Source organism: Puntigrus tetrazona, chromosome 1 (assembly GCF_018831695.1).
Source record: "Puntigrus tetrazona isolate hp1 chromosome 1, ASM1883169v1, whole genome shotgun sequence".
Lineage (NCBI taxonomy): Eukaryota > Metazoa > Chordata > Actinopteri > Cypriniformes > Cyprinidae > Puntigrus > Puntigrus tetrazona.
The window spans coordinates 31,180,448-31,203,024 of record NC_056699.1 but is presented as its reverse complement, the minus strand read 5'-3'; the positions used below and the strand labels follow the sequence as shown (position 1 = coordinate 31,203,024).

Genomic DNA, 22,577 nt, shown 5'->3' with positions numbered 1-22,577 from the left:
AAATATGACAGTATTTGTGAAAAAAAGCCATAGAGTTTAAAATGATTACTTACCCTCATCTTGTTCCAAAGTGTTTGATTTTCTTGTGTGGAAAAGATATCTTTTATTAGTGCTTTTATTATTATGGCAGCCAATAGGACTGCTTCTGGGAAAGTATATAATTTGGAACACAGACAGAGGAAAGTTTCCATCTCAAACTCTCTAGCACCAATAGGTCAAATAAAAATAGCTTTAGTTGAATGTTGAATGCGAACCATAATTGACGTTTCTGCATTTCAAATCTACTTTTTCTCACCCTAGATGGTTTATCCAATTTAACAAGATAAATAAATAAACATGACTCATATAAAAATGCTAAACCGAGTTCATAAGGCTTGGTAACGAATTTGACAAAGTTTGTGCAAAAATGGACACGAGGCTATATCTCCGCATTGAAAGACCAAACTTGAAATGAATTGAGGGCACATGAGTAGTTGCACTCAGCACCACCTACTTGTCTCGTAACGTCTGACCAATTTGGCTAACAATTAGATAAGATAACACAAAGATAACAAAACAGCCCATTTTGAGTCTTGTAGTAAAATGCCATCAACAAAAAATTCATTATTGGTGGTCTCCAACTCTGCTCCTAGAGAGCTTCAACCCTAATCACATAGACCTAAACCAGTCCATCAATGTGTTCAAGGCTACTTAAGACAGACAGGTGTGTTGAAGCAGGATTGCCTTCACGTGTTATCGGCATTATCATAAATATTGTCCAAAATTGGACACGAATGGCTTCCCTAGTCTTATTTACAACTGGGAAACCCGGAGATATTTTTGATACCTGAGCTTCCGAGCCATAAATATGGTGGAGGTGAGAAACATGGTCGTAGTACTGTAAAACTTTATTAGTTTTTCTCACAACATCTACATTGCTTTCTCCTACCATTACAGTCATGCATATTAACATATATGAATAACCACTTAATACATATTGTGTGATCATTAAACATGTGTTGAATGTTTATATGGCTACCAATAACGAGACCCTACATTTTCTTCAAAAACCCGTTGGATGTTGACTAAATATCTTCTTATCTACAAACATTTCCAAAGAAACAGGCAGGAATGAATAGGCTGTCCGCCATGATTTCTGTTTTTTATGACAACAAAGCATTTAAATACGTTTTTTTAAGACATTGTCGGTGTTACGCCAGCAACATTTTGAACAGACGTTGTAAGAGTGTGCCTGAGAGTGGAAATAAAGGGTTTTGGGACTTTGCCTCAGGGTTTGTGGTTGGTGAAAGAGTGGCTGTGTCTTTTTTGTTGGTGTTTTATATAACACAAGTCATGTATGACAGTCCCATGTGATTGTCAGCTGGGAGGATTGTAGTGAAAAGCTAAGAAACTGCGTCATCAGGATGACAGCGGAAGAGGTTGTGACAGGTTTTTATCATACAACAGTTTGGTCGGCAGAGATTTGAGAGACAGCGAGACATGGAGGAAGAGAAGGGAAGTATAAGTCAATAAAGTGATCCCTGAGGAGTAATACATTTTAATGTCTGTATTCCTCCTCTGGGTCCTTTAAATTCATAGCTGTTCTTTCAGATATCGATCTTTCAAAACAATCACATATACTAGCTTTTTAGGGACATCAACCTGTTTAAATTGATCTGAATGCACCGGCTGAGAGAGCAAGACTATTGGAAAGCTAATGATACAGACTGACTTTCCAAGAGCAAACCCACTTGCCAAACCTAGCTCTTGTTTTAAATGTTGCAGTATACAGCCGGCAGGACACGAAGCAGATGCTTCTACTGCTGACAGTCATGTCTGATACTGATGTGCCCTCAGGGTCACTTGTTCTAGTCGTCCCATGTCAAAAAAAAAAGGTTCCTTGTCACCACAGATGACTTTGCTGTCGGAAACGAGCAGGAGCGAGTGGGAAAAAGAAGGATGTTTGGTCTGAGGGAATAAGATGCACCCGTGCAAAACGTTTTATGATGACACTCCAGATCTTCAGGGAGTAAATATTGTGAGATGTTACTCTACAAACAGTCATATTATGGCCAATTACAAATTACTTTGAAAGATTCTCAACAAGCTGCTCTTCAAAGGCAAAAAAGAATATTTAGGGTTCAATTTTCCGCTTTTTTTTAATATACAAACACACGTTTCATTGATGAAACATCACATTTCTCCAGTGAAACCTGATCATAACAGATAATAACACATTTCATTGATTTACGCACGTCTTGATGTAAATTTTCAGATTTTTAAAAATTGGTTCCAAGGGACATCATCATCACCTGCTCCCAGTTGCACATAAATAGTGTGTAAAATATTCAAACATGTTTTGCTTTTAGGCAAATATAATAAAAATAAGTAACATTTTTGTGATGCAAATGGCCAATAAGTTTTTTTTTCAATTAGACACAGCATTTGTTGCTTACGCTTTATTGTAAGTTGTACTTGTTACAATATAATTACACAAATTAGTAATATTAATTAATAGCACACAGTATACCTGCTATAGGACTTAATTTAGGATTAGCTGCTAGTAATAATACATAATTGACTTATTACAATGTAACATGTAATAATGACACAGTTTAAAATAGAGGCCAAATGTTTTATTTTTACTTAAACACAAAATATAGTACATTTTCTTTTAGTACAAAATAAATAAATATATAAAAATCAGGAAAGTATTATTTCACTTAGTCTGTAGGCTATCTTTCTCATTACATTATACCTGCTGTTTTCTGGTAAAGCCCAAAACTATATTTCCCAGCATGCCCAATTATTCCCTCAGGTTTAATGAGAGCCAATCTAATTACACCTGCCTCCTTCAATAGGCAGATGATTTCTTGACAGATACATGAAGACTCTGCCTTTAATAGAGGTACAGCAAAGGCTGCAGAAGAGGTCCATGTAGCCACTTAAAGAAGAATAGAAATAAAAATAAATTCCTACTATAGCACATTTGGGGTTTTTGAAGCTGTGTGCTTGTTGAGGTTGTTTTCTCATTCATTTAAGCAGTACTAATAAAAGACTACATGATCTATATCCGTTACTGATTTACACTAAAGGAAATTGTTCAAATAAATAATGACGGGAGTGATGAACGCTGCCTGCTATAGCTTCCGTCACAGGCTGTGCTCCTAACCGTTGTTGTGGGAGATTTGATCGATTGAACCATGAGAGAGGACAAATGTCCCTCACTTAGGCTGATTCAATTAGATGCACCATATTTCAGCTGAGATTCTTGAACCTCAAGCATTTCATTACTGATTTGTGAGCAGAGACGTGCTCACCAAGAATACCAGAGACCGCCCACATACGAAGAAGGCTAAAACGAACGTCCCAAGCGAGCACCGACAACTGAATTTCTAACCGTGAAAAGTGTTCAAACTGTACTCTTTGGCGAGTACATTGTCGTTGAGGTTTTTCCAGACACCTCAGATGGACGCAGACGCCTCCTCAGTTGGAAGGATAAAAATGGCTTGACTTTTGGCAAAGCTAAGAGTACCGCCCCATTGCGGTGATTATTAATCACCACAAGTGCTCTTCGCTGTTCTTTTGTGAATGGGATCTCTGGCATATCCAGCCACAAACGATGTAATGGGATTAAATTTTGGACAGCAAGGACAAAATGGAGGACAAGCTCGGGACATGGTTGGGTGGGGCAAGAACAGCGTCATCGGCCACCCCCAAGACATTGACGCAGTCTATGAAAAGACGCATAAGATGCCCGGCCCAACCCCCATCTTCACTTCCCTCCGCCTTTTTCACCCAACTACCCCCCTGCCCCGCCCCACTGAGACGAGCAGAGCACTTAATGTAAATAACGTACTGGCTATTTTTAGAGTGCCGCCTCTCAACTGTGACATTGGAAGTTGAAGAGAGTTAACGTCATAAATTGTCACGTTTTCAGACACGCGATTTTCGTAACTGGCCCTATACAGCAGTCGCCATTTCGGGCTTGCGGAATGGTATAAGACTTGGGAAATGGGATTGCTATCAGAAACGGGAACAAAATGAATCCACAAACGCACTCCGTTAAGTTTTCACAAATTTAAACAAAATGGAAAATGCTGAATTGCATGCAGTTTTTGTGGAAAAGTCTTATTTTCGAATAATACACAACTATGAAAGTCTTAACAATAAAATTTATTAACTTTGATCCTATGTTTAATCTGTAGGCCACAATTAATAAATAAATATAGATTTGTGTAGCTGGCTCCAACTCATTCAAATATATATGTATATGTATATACAGAACGATAAAGTGTCACTTTACATTTTAGCGGAATACTAGACAGTTATATTCATTGGAATATAAATACACACATCACACAGATTTCTGTATCGCTAAAGCCAACAAAATAACACAGCAGCTGGCTCATCCTGGAACCAGGTACAATGACTTCTTTTGACATACGCATGACTTTGCAAACCACAAAAAATAACACAGCACGGACCCCGGAGGTTGTTACATCTGGCAAATCATTTGCAGCTACATTCATTTTCAAGTACAACAAAGTGACGAACCGGGTTTGCATAATGTCCAATCACCCCCATCTAATCAATGTAGCTAGTTAAGGCGATTACAAGATTATATACTGTATATTTTCCATGTTCTTTGTTTTCCTTCTTAATATTGCACTATGAACATGAAAAAGACATTTGCCACATGTGCACTTATGTCACAGTTGTTAAAGGTAGTTTGTAGATGGGAAGCACGTCACTTGTTATATAATTACATACTTATGAAACAGCTTATAACTGTTTAGCTACATTTGATTTTTATGATATGACGATAGGATAATCTGCACTAATATCTATCATGGGAGTTCGACGTAAGTAATGGCATGATACATGAACTTACACCTATTATTTATTAATGTATAGCTATAATCGGATATAGTATAATCACTGTGTTACATTTTTTTTTCTTTTCAAATTTGGACCGATCTATGTCCAGATTTGGGAAATTAAATGGGTAATTCACTAAAAATGGACATTCTGTCATCCTTCAACCTTCCAGTGTTTCAGCTACTGTTTTGGAAGCATGTTATCTATTGACTTTGACTGTATGGATAAAAAAAAGAGACATTTTTCTCTATGTGTTCTACGTCATTCAGGTTGAGCGAATGATGACAGAACATCTTTGAGTGAACTAACCTTTTAATATGATTATTTCCCAAGGATTATCACAGTATCTCAAGATTTTCTTTAGAAGGGAAAGGAGAGTCACTCAGGGTTTGTACATACCGACAGGAGTCGAAGAGCTTCTCAGGGTAACTAACACCATCAAGTTTTTTCCCTAATATTACTCAACAGCTGTTTTCTTCTGTCTTTGCCTTTTTGATTGATTTTCTGTTGCTGTCCCATTCCCATTTTGAAAGGATTAATGGAAATTCCAGAGTGTGGAGTGAATTAAGTATATAGATAAAATCTGATATTTCTTTACTTATTGGGTGAAGCCTTGTCCTTCACATAGTCTTCTCAAAGTCGAACACATCTCTACTCATTCTCATGACTTGGTGACTCCGGGCTGGAGTCCTCCTCCTCGGTCAGGGTTTCCTTCCTGGTGAAGGTAGCAGCTAAAGTAACACTAAGTCTTGGTTTGACCGGGGCCATTTCATTCAGCCCAATGATGTTCTTGTTCACCAGAGTGGTCTTGTCCATTATTTCGGCGCTGTGCTTGGCCACCACTGCATCCAAGAAATCATATTTAGCCGACAAAGTGCCACTCTCAAACAGGTACTTAAACAGGTATGAGAAAGCCACATTGCTTAGGAAGGAGGCCAGCATGGAAGCTGTCTTAAAGGGAAACCTCTGCAACACCAAGTATTCCACCTCTCTGGTCACATGATGGACCTTCTCTTCAATGGTCCATCCGGGGTAGTAGATGAACGGAGGCAGTTTGAGATATGGTTCGCCTCCACCAATTCGCAGGATCATGCCAAAGATGTATCCAGCCACCGAGCCGTAGGTGTTTGTGCCACGGATGAAAAGAACGCAGAGGAGTTGGGGGAAGATAATGACGTAGACCAGGTCAGAGCTCAGGTACCATAAACCATAGACGGTCCCGGTCAGGAGAGCCATGGCCGTCGCTAGGGCCCCAAACACAAAAATAGTGATCCGCATGACCCACACGATCTCACGGTCGGAGGCCTTGAAATCAGTACAAAAATGAGATACGAATTAGAGAGAAAATAAAATGATGCAAGATACGATGAAAACAATCTAAAATTTCTTTTAGATTAAGTTTGCAGGTTTTGAAAAAAACGGACACCCACTTTTTTTCAAGTTCAAAGGTTGTTTTGGATGCCATTGACTCATTAACAACAGCTGAGACATTCTGCCAAATATCTTCTTTTGTGTTTCACAGAAGAATGAGAGTCATACAGTCCTTGAATGACATTTATGCAAGTATGATGACTGATTATTGTTATTATCGGACTTATTATTATTATGACTTTATCCGTAGATTACTATGCATTTCTATCGTTGTTTTCCGAAAGAGAGAAAAAGGTTTTCTTGCTTAGTATTTTTGTCATGTTTTCCAGTACAAATGCTCAAACGCTGTTAAATCAATCTGCTACTTGGCAGAATTTAATTTTAGTAACTTCAGTTTACTTTTAACCTTTAACCTAAAACAAAATAGTAACACTTTACATTAAGGTGTCCTTGTTACACATACTTACTATTATAATAACAAGAAATTGTTATTATAGTCCAAACCCTAGCCATATAGAAAGTACATTTAGGTAATGAATATGACTCAGTACCTAAATGTATAATTACACTGTAACAAGCCTTTAAAATAAAGAGTAACAAAACAAAATACAGGTAAAAACTGCTAAATCAATTAAAAAAAAGATTCTGCTAGTGTGGTACGAAAAATAAACTTTTGGATGAAGTTTTTTTTTCTTACTGCAGCTTTTTTTTTTTTTTTACGAAGTGCAAACGCACTTTATTTTGATAGATGTAGCTTCTTCTCGAAGAAATGCATTTTGATTCAAAATCGTACGGGAAAATATGTTTTTACTTTTTTTTTTGCAGCGAATTCAATTAGACTGTCTCTCACCGATTGCCGGAAAGCGAGCTGGTAGATGTTCCTAGCGAACATGGAGCTGGCCGACAGGATAGATGAGTCAGCGGATGACATCACTGCAGCAGAAACTGCCCCCAGACCAAAAAAGGAGATATAGGCGGGGCACAGGTGCTGTAGTACGATGGGTAGGATCATGTCAGACTGGTCCCTCTGCATGGGAGGAATCGGCCCATAGGTTGTCTGGTTCCAATCTGCGCAGCAGAACACACTTTCTACATACCGTGTAATAACCAGCATAAATGATGACTTTTTTTGCATCACACATGAATCAAATACATGTTAAATGAAACATTCAGTTTCAGATTCTTTTTACTCGCAATCCAAAAGCAACAAGCCTCGCTTGATTAGACTGTTATTCCCAATAAGATAAGTAATAAGTGACTGGCTGTGTCTTTGATGCTGAAAGTCTGTTGATTAATTCTGGGTGCTGTGTGCCTCCCTCAGATGTAATATTTACAGGGTTCACATCGTTAAACGGATAATCTGTTAATAATGGATGAGGGAGACCAGCTGTTGTTATTTACTCGTTTCTTTAGTGATCTGAAGGGAACATGGTTTCCACCCGGGGCTGATACAGCCTGGAGAACACCTCCCACAACACACCAGAGCAAATCAGACTCTTCTCTAATAATCAGAAATAAGTGATTACATAATTAGAATTACTGTCAGTATATACTAAATACAGTACACTCTCAAAGGGAAAATGGTGTTAGGCTTTAGGACAAGGAAATGTGGTTATACAGGAAACAATGTGAAAAATGCTTTGATGAACATTTTTAATTCGGCTGAGCAGTGAATAATTATTCAGGGTGAGGGTATGAAGGGAAAATACAACATAATTAGTGTATAATTAGGATCACTTTTGTAAACTTGCCATATTAGGAAGTTTTATTTCTAAAACAGTGAGCTTTTGCTTTTTTTTGCACTCAAACAGATCTAACAGTAAGTTCATATAGCCTATAAATCGTAAATTATTTTTTTCTTGTAAAGTCTGCAGGAAATGAAGTTGCAGCTACCTATTGATACATCTATCCAAGGGCACAAAAATAAAATAAAAGAAATAAAAAATGCAGGACTTGATTTAAATCTGATTGGAACTGACTGGATTGTTGTCGTTTCCTAATTGCTGATCTTATGAAAATGATCATTTGCGACAGCAATTGATTAATTATCATAATTAACAAAACTAACACCACCAAAACATTTGTGGTTTATCCCAGTTTGAATTGTATTGTAATTTTAACTAAAAAGACTACAACATAAAGCTTAATTGTTTTAAACACTTCTCATTACTACATTTAAGCTGATGTAAAATAACTAAAACTGAAGTCAACATTTATAAAACCTGTACAGACTTAATAGAGAAATTAAATAAAAACGGAAAATCAAAGCTAAAAAAAAAAAAAAAAAGCAAAACAGAGAAAACTACAAAAGTATATCAATGATACAAAACTAACACTATACATAAGAGAGGAGGATTTCTTGTCCTGCCCTCACGAAAGCGCAGACGTCATCAGACTGTTCTTCAAGTTTTCAAGGGCATATTTTAATTTTATTTTTTATGTGCACTGATAAATTCTAAAAAAATAAATGCTGCAATGTTCGGCTGTTCAGTCAAGGGTTAGTTTCATGTAATTAACACTATTCACTGTTATCATTATAATGCGTAAAATGTAAGCGTTATTCAGATTTGTTGTGTCAGCAAGTGTCAGGCTTCCAACAGAGTTTTGTCTTACCTGTGGAAGCCCCTATGGCTCCGATCAGGACGGAGGGAATAGCCATGATGATACAACCAAAGGCAGCCAGGAAGGAGAGGACTTGAGCATAGGTAGCTGAAGAGGCAGAAAGAACCCTTTGAAAATAGACCTGCCAGGGAATCCCCCCCAACATCTAGAAACAGAAACATCATTGTGAAAACAGACAGCAGACACCACGATACAGCCATATAACGTCGACAGCGCATTATAACTCCATAATATTGAAGCTTATCTAAATATGGCAACCTACAGGAGGAGAGTGACCTGACTAGACCAGTATTACACTTTATTCACCCTTGGGTCTTATTTAGTTTTCCTCCCTACGAATGATTGCATTGTTCACTAAAGTGAGAAATTAGGTTTGGCCCTTCAGAATCAACAATTCTCCATTGGCAAAAAAATCATTGTGTCTCCATCCCATCATGCTACAGTGGGTTGTCCGCTCACCAGAAGGCAGAAGTTGTCAGCCCACATCCATTTGTCAAGGCTTTCTATCTTTCCAAGCCATGCGGTCTGATTAGCATGGAGCTGCTTCACTGCTGTCACTCCGATGTCAGACACAGCTGGGTTTGAGAGCGCAAAAGGGACGCTCACCCACTGTAAAGAGAGCATATTATGCTCTATTACCATGTAACAGACCATATATAACATTTTAATAACATTGTAGTACTCAGTTTGTAGCAGGTGCTACTGAAAAACAGGCAAGTAGATTTTGAGCATTAAACATTTTCAATAAATATTACTTTTCAGAAAATGTATGTTACATTTCTATATGGATTCTGTTCAATTAATAATAACATTATTAACGAAATAATAAATAAAAAATACACTTTGTTTTAAGGTATTCCTGGTAAAGGGAAATTACACATTCAATGCTAATTAATATAATATAATTATCTACATGTACTTACTATACAGAATTGGGATTTGGCTTAGGCTTACTTGCATGTAACTATGCAGAATTGATTTTTATTATAATAGCATGTAACGTGTGTAACAAGGACGTCTTAAAGTGAAGCGTTACCACAAAAATAATTAATTAAAGGCCATTAATACGAATATTTGTTTTCTTCTTTTGGGTTCTTTCTTGCTATGGCTTGTATCTATGAAGGGTGCTTGATGAGCTGTTACTGTCAAAACCGCAGAGCAAACAGCCACTTTGATGAATCGTGCTTCCGAAGACGCGCAGACATCAGTTAAGGGGAAAATGAAACCTCGTGCGCTTCCGTGAAGTCTTACCAGTCCTAAAAAAATGCAGAAGAGCTGGACAACATCGGTGTAGGCCACCGAATACAGTCCTCCCACCAGCGTGTAGAAAATGGCAATAAGAGCCGAAATAATCACCGACATATTGATGTCGATGTCAACGATCACACTCAACGTGGCCCCTGTGACGCAAACAAAGTACGCTCAATTAAAGCTGTGCTTCAGTGTGTATAGACTAGGTCCTAATACAACAAAGAAAGGATTCCCTGTCTTTGCTTACCAAGGGCAGATAAGATGGCGGCTGACCAGAACATTTCCCCCATTAGTGCGGGGATGAATAGCAGACCACCCATCCTTTTTCCATACAGTTGCTGGAAGGGGTCAAGCATGGTGACGTAACCCCGGGAGCGCATGGGTTTAGCAAAGAAAAGGCCACCTTGAAGTGAATCAGAAATGACATGTTTGATACTTTCTGGTAACTTTAACACTTCTGATAGGTTTCCATCAAAGCTGTGCATGCACGCAACGTACCCAAAACAAGGCTGAGCGCGTATCCAAAGGGAGCCTGTGCCCATGCCAAGCCGTACCCGGGAAGATAAACATTCTCCGCTGTGCCGTTGATATAACCCCCTCCGACCCACGTTGCTGCAACGACAATGAGACAGGAATATTCAGACTGACTCGTCGTGAAACAATATGCCTTGCATATCTATAACCTCTTCTTTTTTTTTAAAATTAACAACGCTGGTAAAGTTAAGGTTAAAAAATGCTGTAAAATCATTGTTCATTATTAATTCAAGTTAATAAAAAAATAATTAATTATCTAATTTTCATCTGGTAAGATTAGTTAATGCACTTTAACATCAGTGAAATCAATTCAATTCTGTAAGAAATATATCGCTCATTGTTAATGTTAGCTGATGTTTTAAAGTCATGTTAACAAATTGATTTTTATGTCAAATTGAAAAGTGTAATAAATAGTTGTGGTTGTGTGTGTGGAAAAATAACATAATTAGTAACATCAATTATTAAATAAGTAGTACCAGTGTATACAATACGTGCATGGGGAAATAAAAGGAGAAAAACAAGAAGATGAAGATGAAGAAGAAGAAGAAGAAAACGTAAATAATCATATAGAACCATTTCATGTTTTAAATCACAGAAATTAGGTATAATACCACATAATTAAAATAAAATTATATATAATTTAGGCCTACATAATTTAGTATGTGTCTATAATTTTATTATAGATTTTAGAATTTATTATTTTTACATAAGGGTTTGTTTTTTTTTTTAAAAATAAACGATTGAAGGTTTACTTGTTCAACAATTATTCATTTCGCACCTCTAACAGAAAGACATCAAGATACATCTAATAATGACTTAAGTTTTTTTTATATATACAGGCAATATACTGCTAGATAAGTAAATCTCTAAAGACGTAAAAATAAGCAGCCATTCGCTATATCACACACGCACACAGTACAACGCAGCTTTCTGTAGTTCTCTCTGAAACTCACCAGTCATGGTAAAAGCGCCGACAAATAATCCTATATCCCTTCCTCCGACCATAATGGTCTCGCTGCGATCGGCTCCCTCCACCACGCCGGAGTTCTTGTTTTTCCATGCTGCCCAGATTCCCACTACAAGGATCAGCAAGTAGAAGATGACAATCGCCACCAACCCCTCCACATGGATGTTCATCTTCTCTCTGCTAAAGTCGTTGTACCTCTAAAGAACCGAAACTCATCGAGACCTGAGGAAAAGAGACCTGAACAGGCACGAGAGACAAGAAAAACCAATCTGTCAGTCTGCTGTGCTGCTAGAATTCAACTTACTTCAGATGATTTCAACCGCCTGTTTAGAATCTCTCAGTCACTTCGTGCTTTTTAACGTTTCGTGATCAAAGGTGGGGCAAAAAAAAAAAACAAAAAAAAAAACGATAAAAGTGTCTCACCTTTGTGAATCAGCCGCTCAACTGCCACCAACAGCGCAAAAAAAAAGAGCCCAAGTGTCTCGTCAGGAGAAGAGCGGCGTACAGCCAAACTTACTGTGAATCTTATAGGAGCAGGTTTCGTCAGAGGGAAGATGAACGTCAGAGAGATCTGAATGGGGGCTATTTATGAATAAAGATGTCAGATCGCGCAAATGAGCCGCGCGTCACTGGAGGTGATCCAGTCAACTGAAAATCGCCAGGCTGGGGGGGAAACAGCTGTAAATCAAGAGCGGCGGAACATATAGCTTCCGTTCATGTTTCTCTTGACTGGTGTTTCATGGCAGCCTGTGTGAGTTGAAGCAGAAAGTGCGGGCGCTGTCCAGAGTGCTGAGGACGCCACCCAGTCACCCCGAACTCGAGAGTGGGCTGGAAACACTAGGCTGCACTAGTCTGGTCAAACGAACAGGAGAGCAATCCGACGCGACGATGGGTTTTCATTTTACACGCTTTACGCAAACACAGAGTCTAAAAGCAAAACAATCAATTAAACCACCTTCGTTTATTTTGTCTGTAAGAGAGTTCGCAGCCCGTGTCTTATTAACAAACAAACGGGAGGTTTAACTAAATCATTCCGGTAATCGAGAAACGCGGGAGTGTTTTAGTGGATAGTTCATTGGATTTCTCTGACGTTCTGCCGCCCAGTGGCTAAGATTTGAAACCGTCCTGTGTGTTGAAGTTAGCGAGCTACCTGTTAATCGTCTTCAATTCAACGAGAGAAAAGTTAATTGAACTACGCAATGAATAGAATGTAAACTCAGGCGAGAGGTATTTCAAAATCAGGTTGGACACCGTACCAGATTCAACGCGGATGAAGACTTGGAAGGTGAAGGTCCTAGCAGATCAAGAAATGTAACATCTAATAGATTTCAAAACCTCTTCTTCATGCTTCCTGATCCTGGATCAGCTTTCCAATCAAACAAACATAACTTATATATACACATCAGTGATAGATACGAATCTGCTTCAGGCTCATAAGCAGGGGTAGGTGCTTCTAGAAGGCACTGGACATTACATGCTTGCCGAGACATGCTTCCCGCCTGAATCTGCAGAACTTCAGACTTTTCTTTTTGGCCGTTAATTGCTTCTCTTTAAGCTCGACAGGTCTGAGTTGAATTACGCGCGGAGGTGTATAAACGGGCTATCCTGATATGTAACCAATTTCCTAAAAAAAAAAAAGAATCTGTTATCTACCTTAAAAGGCAAAATGCAACTCTCCAGACGAACCAATTTAACGGAAGCCAGATATATATTCTAGGTATACTCAGACAAGTCGACTAATTTAGCTGGTAACATTTTGACAGCCTGCCGAGCGAGTCCCAATTATAAGCAGACGGGTTCGAGCATGCTCCCGTACAGATGTTGCAGTTCTTTGTAGTTTAGAAAAGGCTTGGTCAAGATCCCTCAACAGTTTCTCAACAGCAAATGTGTCTTTTTCTGGCACATGTTCTAAAAACCAACAGAACCAATAAGATATCTGTCCGTTTGAAAACGATAGGAGAATAAAGGTTGATAAAAAGTCCAGTAGGAGAATGACTAGGTATTTTATTTCTTTTTACATTTTTTCGTGTTTATCTGGAATCACTTGAAGTAAAGTGTCGTTTCCTGATGTTTTCTTCTAGATCCCTCGGTGCACGGGATCAGTCACGGCGCGCAGATTTCGCTCAGCTAATGAGCTCACTTCACATCTGTTTCGTGTTCTTTGAAGTGTGTCACTAAAAGATAAACACGCGCTTTTTTCCCCCAATTTTTCGTGGACAAATAAACAGCGGAATTGACAAAACTGTTAGTAAAGATAATAACAAACACTCGATTTAAAGACACGCGTTTGAACCAAGCTCGCACGCGCCGCGTGATTCAACTCGGGTCACGCGTTTGTGATAAAAAAAAAAAGCAAAATTATTTCTAATAAAAATAATTATGGGAAGCGAAATTAATATCTTAATTATAATGAACACCGTTTACGTTTCATCTCCTGTTTAACTACCTGTTGTCTTTCGGTGGTGAATCACAGAACAGAGTGTCGCTGCCATCTAGAGGCGGAAGAAGAACCGAGCAGCGGCCCTTTTCTTGCACGCGGTGGCTGCGTTTCAGGTGGACTGTGTAACTGTCGGGCGTAAAAGAAACTACACTTATGCTCAGGGAGCAGTAGAGGAAAAACAGTCTTTCTCGGGTATTTACAAAAGGAGGGAGATGGTAAGAGGCGAGCAGCGGGCACTTAGAAGCTGCGGGGTCTGTTACGCATGGCTAAACGAGCCGCTCTGACTCGGAGTCTCCTCTGTGTTTTATATCTGCTGTCACTTCTTCTCGGGGATCTGCACGGTCTGTCTCTAGTGCTGCCGCTTCACTGGTACCAGACGGGAGATGGAAATACAGCTTCTTTTTTCCCCCCTCCGCGCGCCGTTAGATTAAAAGGGACAGTCCGCCCAGAAATTAAAATCATCAGCTCTTTACTTTTAAGTCAGACCAGAGGTGCATCGTTTCTGTGAAACGCAAATGTAAAAAGTCTTAATGTCTTTCAAAGAAAAGCGCACTGGTTGGCAATGCTAGGAGAGCGAGTTCGTTTAAATGGCATTACTTTGCAATAGCTACCACTCAAAACTAACCTGTATTTTAATTTATGCAAAAAGTGAAAGTGCTGAATACAAGTGTAACAGGTACAGATACCAAAAATAACTAATAACTGAGAAAATCGCCTTTAAAGTTGTGCAAATGAAGTTCTTTGCAGCAATGCATATTACCAAGAAAAAAACAAAACAAAAAAAAAACATTAGCAAAATATCTTAATGGACCATGACCTTTACTTTCTGTAATATTTTAAGAACTTTTGGCATAAAAGAAAAATTATTTTAAGCCATACAATATAATGCAGCGCAGATCCTGCTTTGGTTTTGTTTGGAACTAATTTCTTTGACGGAGAAAAAAAAATAAAATAATCAAAGCAAATAGCAATACTAAAATGTATGGAGCTCTTTGGATATAGTGAACCACAGCAATATCAGAGTGGTATTTGTGCAGTTGTTCCGATGATAACGCTTAAATAAACACATAATTAAATGAGACGAAGCTCCAGCTGACGTCTCAAAAGACAGCACAGTGTAGTCTTGGCAGCGCTAAGTATCTCAGCGGCTGGAAAAAAAAAAAAAAAACATAAAATGAGCATGATTCCATAAAAACGGCAGATGGCACTATGATTAGATGAGATTCTGCCATTTTCAGTAGCCTATATGACCGTGCTGATGTTGTGGTCTTAATGAGCAAGGGCATTGGATTTTCCACAACTATAACCATGGCCATGGTTCAGCCGCCCAATAACAGCTGGTCAAAGAGCTCTGGCCACACTCATCATTTAAAGAGAAAGAAGGATGAAGCTGTGTGCCATACTTCGGCATCGACTATTAAAAACCACACAGAGAGAGAGACATATACTGTACAGAGATAGCCTTCATGCAGACACAGACTTAGTTTATTTGTTAAACATTCTATTACAAGATCTCTTACTAATGAATAAAACTGCCTGGAAAAAAAGAGCTGAAAATCAGCGAAATGGTTGGTTTATAAAATAATTTAATACGTGAAAATGCACTTTGTCTTGATCAAAACACAAGACAAAAATGCAGCAACATGTGCTTTTAAAACAAAATGGTTAAGGAAAATAAATAACTCCAGAGCAAAGATGAACATTTCCTTTGTGACCGTTTGAGATGTCGTAATGTTTCAGAGGCAACATGCATACAATGCACGGAAAAGTAAATCATAGCAAAATAATGACTAAACAGCACTACTGTGTATCGCTACAGTAACAAGCTTGACCGGTATGACATTTCAAAGCAATGGAATGCACACTGCTTGTTTTCTATCCAATCAAAAACATAGCTAAGATAGAAAATTAGTCCTTGTGCTCTGCTTTCTGAGAAACCTGTTACAGTGAGTTTCTCAAAAGATATACATTACAGCATTGGCAGCCAAGAAGTGTAGTGTAATTCACCAAGACCTAAGTGTAGTGTGTGTGTGTTCATCAAGATCAAATACACATTCACAAATCATTTTAGCATTACAGTCCAGGTGATCAAAAGTGCTTTTGATCTTACTCATTTGGAGGCAAATGTACATGGCTAAATTGAAGTTTTCATTTTGATTTGAATGCGTTCTTATGCTTCCTGGACAACAGAGAATCTGTCAATCAATTATTGGGCTAACATGTTAAACTTCTGAAATCGGATTAAATAAAATAAAAGTCTGGACTGACCGCGTGTGATTAGAACAGTTGAGACAGATGTTCATCTACCTCAGGGGTGTCCAAACTCGGTCCTGGAGGGCCGGTGTCCTGCAGAGTTTAGATTGAACCCTGCTAAAACACATACACTACGCATGTCTGAAGTACTTGATCAGCTGGATCACGTGTGTTTAATTAGGGTTGCATCTAAACTCTGAGTTCGGACACCCCTCATCTACCTAGTGCAAACAGGGCCATAATCAAAGCCAGATATTTTATTACACTACAAACCTAATTGATTTTAACCTCAGCACAAAAGGTGAAGATCTTTTCCGCGTGGCTCCGCCATTGCAGCTGGTGACGTGGCTGTTTTTATATCTCAGGAGGGTTTTACGTTTTCATCACTCTGATTTGATCTGTTAATGAAAGGGGAAAAAAACCAAACGCGGACTTAAATCATTACGCATTTTGGTGCATTTTCAGATAAAAGGTAAGATCTTAAACTAAAACACTGGGTAGAGGAGAACAGAGTCTGTAGACTACATTTTACAGTTACTGATTTACTCAAATGCACCTCAAACAACAACAAGAATAAATAGGGGATCTGAAATAATTTTGGACTGTATCATAACAAGATTATTTGCTTTTGAATTTTTTCTGTAAGGTCCGAAATGAAGTATAAATTGGCGCGGGAATAAAATACAGCCCAAAAATGAGTTCTAACAGTTAAATGTAACTGCAAGCAAGGACACATCTGGGAACTTAAACTCCAATACTTACTGTGCAATTTGTTCTATGGGTGAAATAAAACACAACAATATAAAAGCCTTGAACGGTTTATGTAGTGTATACATTTTTTGGCACCCTTACTAAAAATAATTTTAGCTCATCTCTATAGAAACAGGAAAATAGATGCACAAAACATGGAATAGGTGTATTTACCTTGCAGCCAGTCTACCCCCTCCTGAAGACCCTCGCCTTTCACTGCATCACTTGCACTGTAATTTAATATATGAATTTAATACACTGTATGTGTATTACACACACGCACAACACCGTTCAAAGATCTAGGATTAGCATGATTTCTAAAAACACATCTGTTTTCATAGGTGTAATGGTTTTTATACTGTACAAACTTCATGTGCTATTGCCCTACAACTAAATCTAGCCCTTACAGGAAATGTTATGCATTTTTAGATACATATGTTTAAGTCTTTTGAATTATGGGGACATTGGCAGTGTCCTCACACACACACACACACACACCTCTTTGACATTATTTAGACAGGACAGGTTTACCCTGAGGAGATTAAGCAAATTTGTCCCAGATGTATATTGTGATTGTGTTATTAACATCTGAATTGAACATGTCTCATGCAACCTTTGTAAAAATCAAAAAGTAAATTGGCTACCCTGGCTAGCTCAGGGTTACTCTGAAAAATCTAATTCCTTCTGGATAGGAATGCTTGTCAATGCAGTGTGTAACGCTTTTCCTCATTTATTATGACATTTGTTGAGTACTGTAAGTAAAACTCCTCTTAATGCACTGCCTTCTGCATTATAATTATTTCTCTTATATAAACCATGTTTATTTTAAAGTGGCCCATTATGGATTATGAAAGGTTCATATATTGGTTTTAGTTGACATGCATGCAAGGTCAAAAACACTTTCATTGTCTTCTAATATGCATTGATTTGTACCTTATTTGCTAATATGTGGTGATTGGTCCAATTTAGTAGATTTTATTTCCATTTCATCATGACTATGCCTGACAAAGTAGTGTTTGTGATGGCAGTGCTGCTTTGTGCGCAGCCGATACTGGGGAAACAGCTCATTTTAAATGGCAAGAATGAATGTGAACCAGTATAATAATTATATACATATATATATATATATATATATATATATATATATATATATATATATATATATATATATATATATATATATATATATATACATATATATATATATACATATATACATATATATATATATATATATGTACATATATATATATATATATATATATATATATATATATATATATATATATATATATATATATATATGATCAATGATTCAGAGTTGACTCTTTCTTTTGAGAGACAATATTATACAATGTGCACTTTCAGATTGTAAACTTTGCAGGATGTTTTTCATTCACTTAAAACTGTGCATGAAAGGTTAATTTCATAATTTTTTGGCAGCACTTTAAGTTCTAATATTTTGTCTACATCTTGACAAATAGAGCTTAGTCAGGGTAGTGCTTCCCCTTAACCAGAATAAAAATGAGGTTATGAGGAATTAAAGTACAGAGCGTTCTAAGGATTGTACAGTGTGTTCAAAACTTGCAGTAGTGAAAAATATGTGATTTAGGATCTTTAACACACACCACTGTAAAGACTGCAAGCCTATCTGTAACAACCTTGTTTTTATTCCTGTTGAATTCAGTATGGCATCTAACCTAACTAAGGACTATAAAAACTTTGATTCACCATCAGAATTTCTGAGATTAATAATTTCTTTTCACATAAGTGAAAAAAATGAATTTGAGGTTTTTACAAAAAATGAATTAAACCCTCTTCTAGTGATCACAGTGCTCCAAAATAGTCTAAAACGTCTAAAATAATCTTTATTACAGTTTTGTGAATATTCATGACATCGGTCAGTTCAAACAAATGAAAGATTTTCAAACCCATTAAAACAAATCGCACTGACTGACATTTACAAAGCGTGTGCATTAGTCTGTGTCCTTCAAGCGGCAGTAGCTCAGTCATTTTTGTCGGATTCCAATAAATCATATATCAATTTGAACAGATTTTTTTTATTTTGATACTTCTTACTTTGTCTAAAATGCCTTTATTTTCCTAAAACACAGTTCTTAAAACATATTTTACTGTTTAAACATGAATGCAATATTTATTAGGCTACATTTAACTCATTTAGCTCATTTAGGTGACGCAACTGGAAACTGAAACTCGTGAGCTTGCAAAAACTTCTTGTGGACACACGCATTTTACATTTCCTTTTAATTATGCAAATTATTTCAATTAAAGAACACCACAATCTAACAAAAAAAAAAATCATTTTCTTACCAGATGTGCCACGGTTTGTCCTTAATGCTTTCCAGACACAAGAGCTGGGAGACCTTCACCGCTGACAGTGCATCCCTGAGGTCCATCTTGTTGGCGAAAAAGAGTATAGGTATCCTTCTGTGTTTAACATCTAAGCATGCCCGGGGGAAAAAAAAAAAAAAACACATACCGTATGAACACTAGGGTGCTTTCAAAGGGAATTCATCCAAAAACTAAGAATTGCTAAAAATGTACTCCTCCTCTGGCCAACCAAGACATAGAGGAGTTGGTTTCTTACTACCGTGCAGCTTTCTGCTTCACAACACGTTAACAGACCAACTGGAGTCATGCGGATTACTGCGATGCGTTTATCAGTTTCTGACGGCACCCATTCTCCGCTAAAGATCCAGCGGGTTTAGAAAGAGATGTAATGCTAAATTCATCCAAATCTGTTCCCATGAAAGAACAAACTCATTAACATCTTGGAAGGCCTGTGGGTGAGCACATTTGTTCATTTTTCGGTGAACTATTCCTTTAAATTAAATTGAACTTAAAACGATTCAAACGGAGACGTACCAGGGTGATTCAAAAGGGTATCCAATTCTTCTTTGGCCACCACCATTCTTAGTTTATCACCACTGTCAATCACAAATATGATGGCCTGACCCTCCCTGAAAACAACAAGGAATAAAAGCAGAGATCGATTCCAAAGTAGGCGATAGCACTCCATTAGCTTAATAAACTTAATCAGATAAGCCTATATCAGAGAAACTCACTTGTAATAGTGCTCCCACAGATTTCTGTATCTGCCCTGCCCCGACATGTCAAACACTGTGAAAGAAAGACTGTGGACAAAACAGGGATAATTTGAGAGGGACAAATGGCTCTCAGACACTACGAATTTTTAATGCTTTCAGATATTCACCTTGAGGTCTTAAACTTCTCTATGCTGAAACCTATAGTCGGGACAATGTCTTGAGCCTGAGCCTGCAAGGGGCAAGTGCAATATCACAAACTGGAGCTCATTCACAAAACGGAAAATCAAATAAATATACAAAAACGAATAGGTGAGAAGCAAAGCATTTTACATTCGGATTCACACGTACATTGGATGGCTTTAGCTGGTTGATGATGGTAGTTTTTCCACTGTTGTCTAGACCTAAACAGAGCACGTTCACTTCCTTCTTCTTCAGGCCCAGCCACCCCGCAAGCTTGTCAAAAAGCCCCATTTGCCTGTTTGGATGGGACGCTTCTGGAAAGAGATCGCATTAAAAGACAAGCTCCGTTAGATTATTCATTAGATGCATGCGGAGGATGACAAACAATTTGGGACCAAAGAAACGTCTTTTTTTACAGTCAGCGTAAGGCACCAACGGAGGGGAGCGTTTCTCTGTTGTTCAAAAACACACATAAACAAACAAAATACTAATATCTTCAAATTTTTTTGAGAGTTGTGAGACAATTACTCTATGCTATAGCGTTAATATTTCTGTGACCACCACTGGTTTGAAATATTTTTTCACTTCATAAACAGTGCATTTAATGCATCCTTGATGAATATACATATACAAAGAGATGCAGAGGACTGCTTAAACCCATGCTGTTACTATAACATATTATCGTTTTTTTACGTATTATTTATTGCATTTTAATTTCTTATTTGTATTTGTGTACCTATTTAATTTAGGGTTTGCATATTTAATATCCATATGCACATCTACAAGCGTTTTCATATTGTAAACGGCTTAACAACAACACTAACTCGTTGTTTTAATAATAAAATAAACGTTATGATTTGCAGCTTGTACCTGAACCTGTAAACACACAGCGGTACTTGCATGCTTTGGTTTAAAGAAAACACCCACCTGTTGTGTACATTTTTGGACTACAGTAACATTAAGCCAGCATGAAAAGCATATTTTCAATTAGCTTTAGTTACTCGTGCGTTCGTCTATCAATCAGTAAGTAAGTTCAATGACAGCAGAGATAGCGGCGCTGTAAAGCGTTTAAGTGTCGTTGGTCAGAAACACGCGCACACCCGTAAAAGCGTAATCTACGGGAACAGCCTGTAATCCTCTGAGCTCATTAGCACAGGGCTAGCGCTTCACATACTCGAGGCTGCTAAAATAACCCAAACGCGTCCCTTTCCGCCGCTTGTTCTGTTAAACGCTAAAATACGTCCACATCCCCGCGGCTGACTATTTCTGCTAAGCTAAGGTCGCTGTTTTCATATTCGTTGCAGGTGACGGCTAGCTTGTCGGCTAACCCGCTCTTTAAGTCTGCTCTACGCGGAAAAAAAACCTTTCTTACTTCAACTGCTCCGACTCTGCTCAAGTTGTACGTTGTCTGTGTTTCGGTTAAATGTGATTTCGCACGAATAAGCCCCATTTATACACGCCCAGTGCAGATGGAGAGACGCAAGCACACTTACCTGGCGTCCTGGAAAGCCTAAAACTCTCCCACACACCGCTGCTAGGAGACCGATGACGCCTGCTCTCTCTTCCCGTTTACCTCAAGCGCGCCACCGCACGGGCGAAGGCAGAACTGCAGCTTTGCGTGAAATATATATATATATATTTCCAGAAAACGCACATTAGTTTCATGATTTTCGAAGCATGCGATTTTTTTTAAACGCAACTTTCAAAAATGTCTTCATCTTTTGGCATTTCTTATGTCACAGGGTAGGTTTTGCTTTTCCCCTTTTGATTAAAACAGCCCTATGCCCCCTTAAAATACCTTTATCATTCAGTTTTAACTTCGTCTAATACCCAGGCATTAAATCTCAAACGATAAAAATCTGATGTTACGAATTATTCTAATTTAAAATAACGTTAATCTGAACGCTCAGAAATTCAGTGTGAAATTTCCCTGTGCCTGGCAGTGTCAGTGAAAATCATGTTTAAGTTCAAAAATATTATTTAATTGTGCATATTTGCTATTTAGAAAACGAGATTTCTTATGATAAAAAAAAGAGCCTAGAAAATTACAATTACAATTCTTCTGATATAGAATAAATAGGTATGACTTTCGAAGTCAGTAAGGTCTGTGATTACAGCAATAGTTTCACATTTTCAAGCTGATCACACTTTGCGATGATTAATCAAATCTCAAATAATTTTTGGTCTGTTTGTGCTAGTAAATGTTGCTCAATCTCTGTATATATGATTCAGACATAATAACTCCTGGAAGACTATCCAAGGACGCGACTATCCGACGGCA

General features: G+C 37.9%; 3 protein-coding genes across 5 annotated transcripts in view; all 3 read right to left on the bottom strand.

The window, feature by feature from the left end:
* The window catches only part of LOC122350689 (ephrin type-B receptor 3-like), a 202,765-nt gene that overhangs the window by 92,754 nt on the left and 87,434 nt on the right, over positions 1 to 22,577 (bottom strand). The gene's annotated exons all lie outside the window — the stretch shown is intronic.
* slc5a7a (solute carrier family 5 member 7a) lies at positions 926 to 12,337 on the bottom strand. Of its 2 annotated transcripts, XM_043247337.1 has the most exons (9): positions 12,029 to 12,337; positions 11,592 to 11,842; positions 10,603 to 10,716; positions 10,352 to 10,507; positions 10,105 to 10,253; positions 9,313 to 9,462; positions 8,845 to 8,998; positions 7,082 to 7,299; positions 926 to 6,165 (listed from the first exon to the last, which is right to left on the bottom strand). In XM_043247337.1, exons 2-9 carry the CDS (start codon positions 11,773 to 11,775, stop codon positions 5,512 to 5,514), a joined length of 1,779 nt encoding a protein of 592 aa, XP_043103272.1. In that variant the 5' UTR covers positions 11,776 to 11,842; positions 12,029 to 12,337; the 3' UTR covers positions 926 to 5,511. The 2 variants fall into 2 exon arrangements, with proteins under 2 accessions (XP_043103272.1, XP_043103277.1); XM_043247342.1 differs by lacking the exon at positions 11,592 to 11,842 and having other exon boundaries at positions 11,910 to 12,043.
* On the bottom strand, positions 15,489 to 21,886 carry arl6 (ADP-ribosylation factor-like 6). 2 transcript variants are annotated; one of them, XM_043247356.1, is made up of 8 exons: positions 21,790 to 21,886; positions 20,465 to 20,610; positions 20,284 to 20,345; positions 20,135 to 20,203; positions 19,935 to 20,029; positions 19,380 to 19,509; positions 17,223 to 17,278; positions 15,489 to 16,696 (listed from the first exon to the last, which is right to left on the bottom strand). In XM_043247356.1, exons 2-8 carry the CDS (start codon positions 20,585 to 20,587, stop codon positions 16,671 to 16,673), a joined length of 561 nt encoding a protein of 186 aa, XP_043103291.1. In that variant the 5' UTR covers positions 20,588 to 20,610; positions 21,790 to 21,886; the 3' UTR covers positions 15,489 to 16,670. The 2 variants fall into 2 exon arrangements, with proteins under 2 accessions (XP_043103291.1, XP_043103300.1); XM_043247365.1 differs by having other exon boundaries at positions 21,669 to 21,806.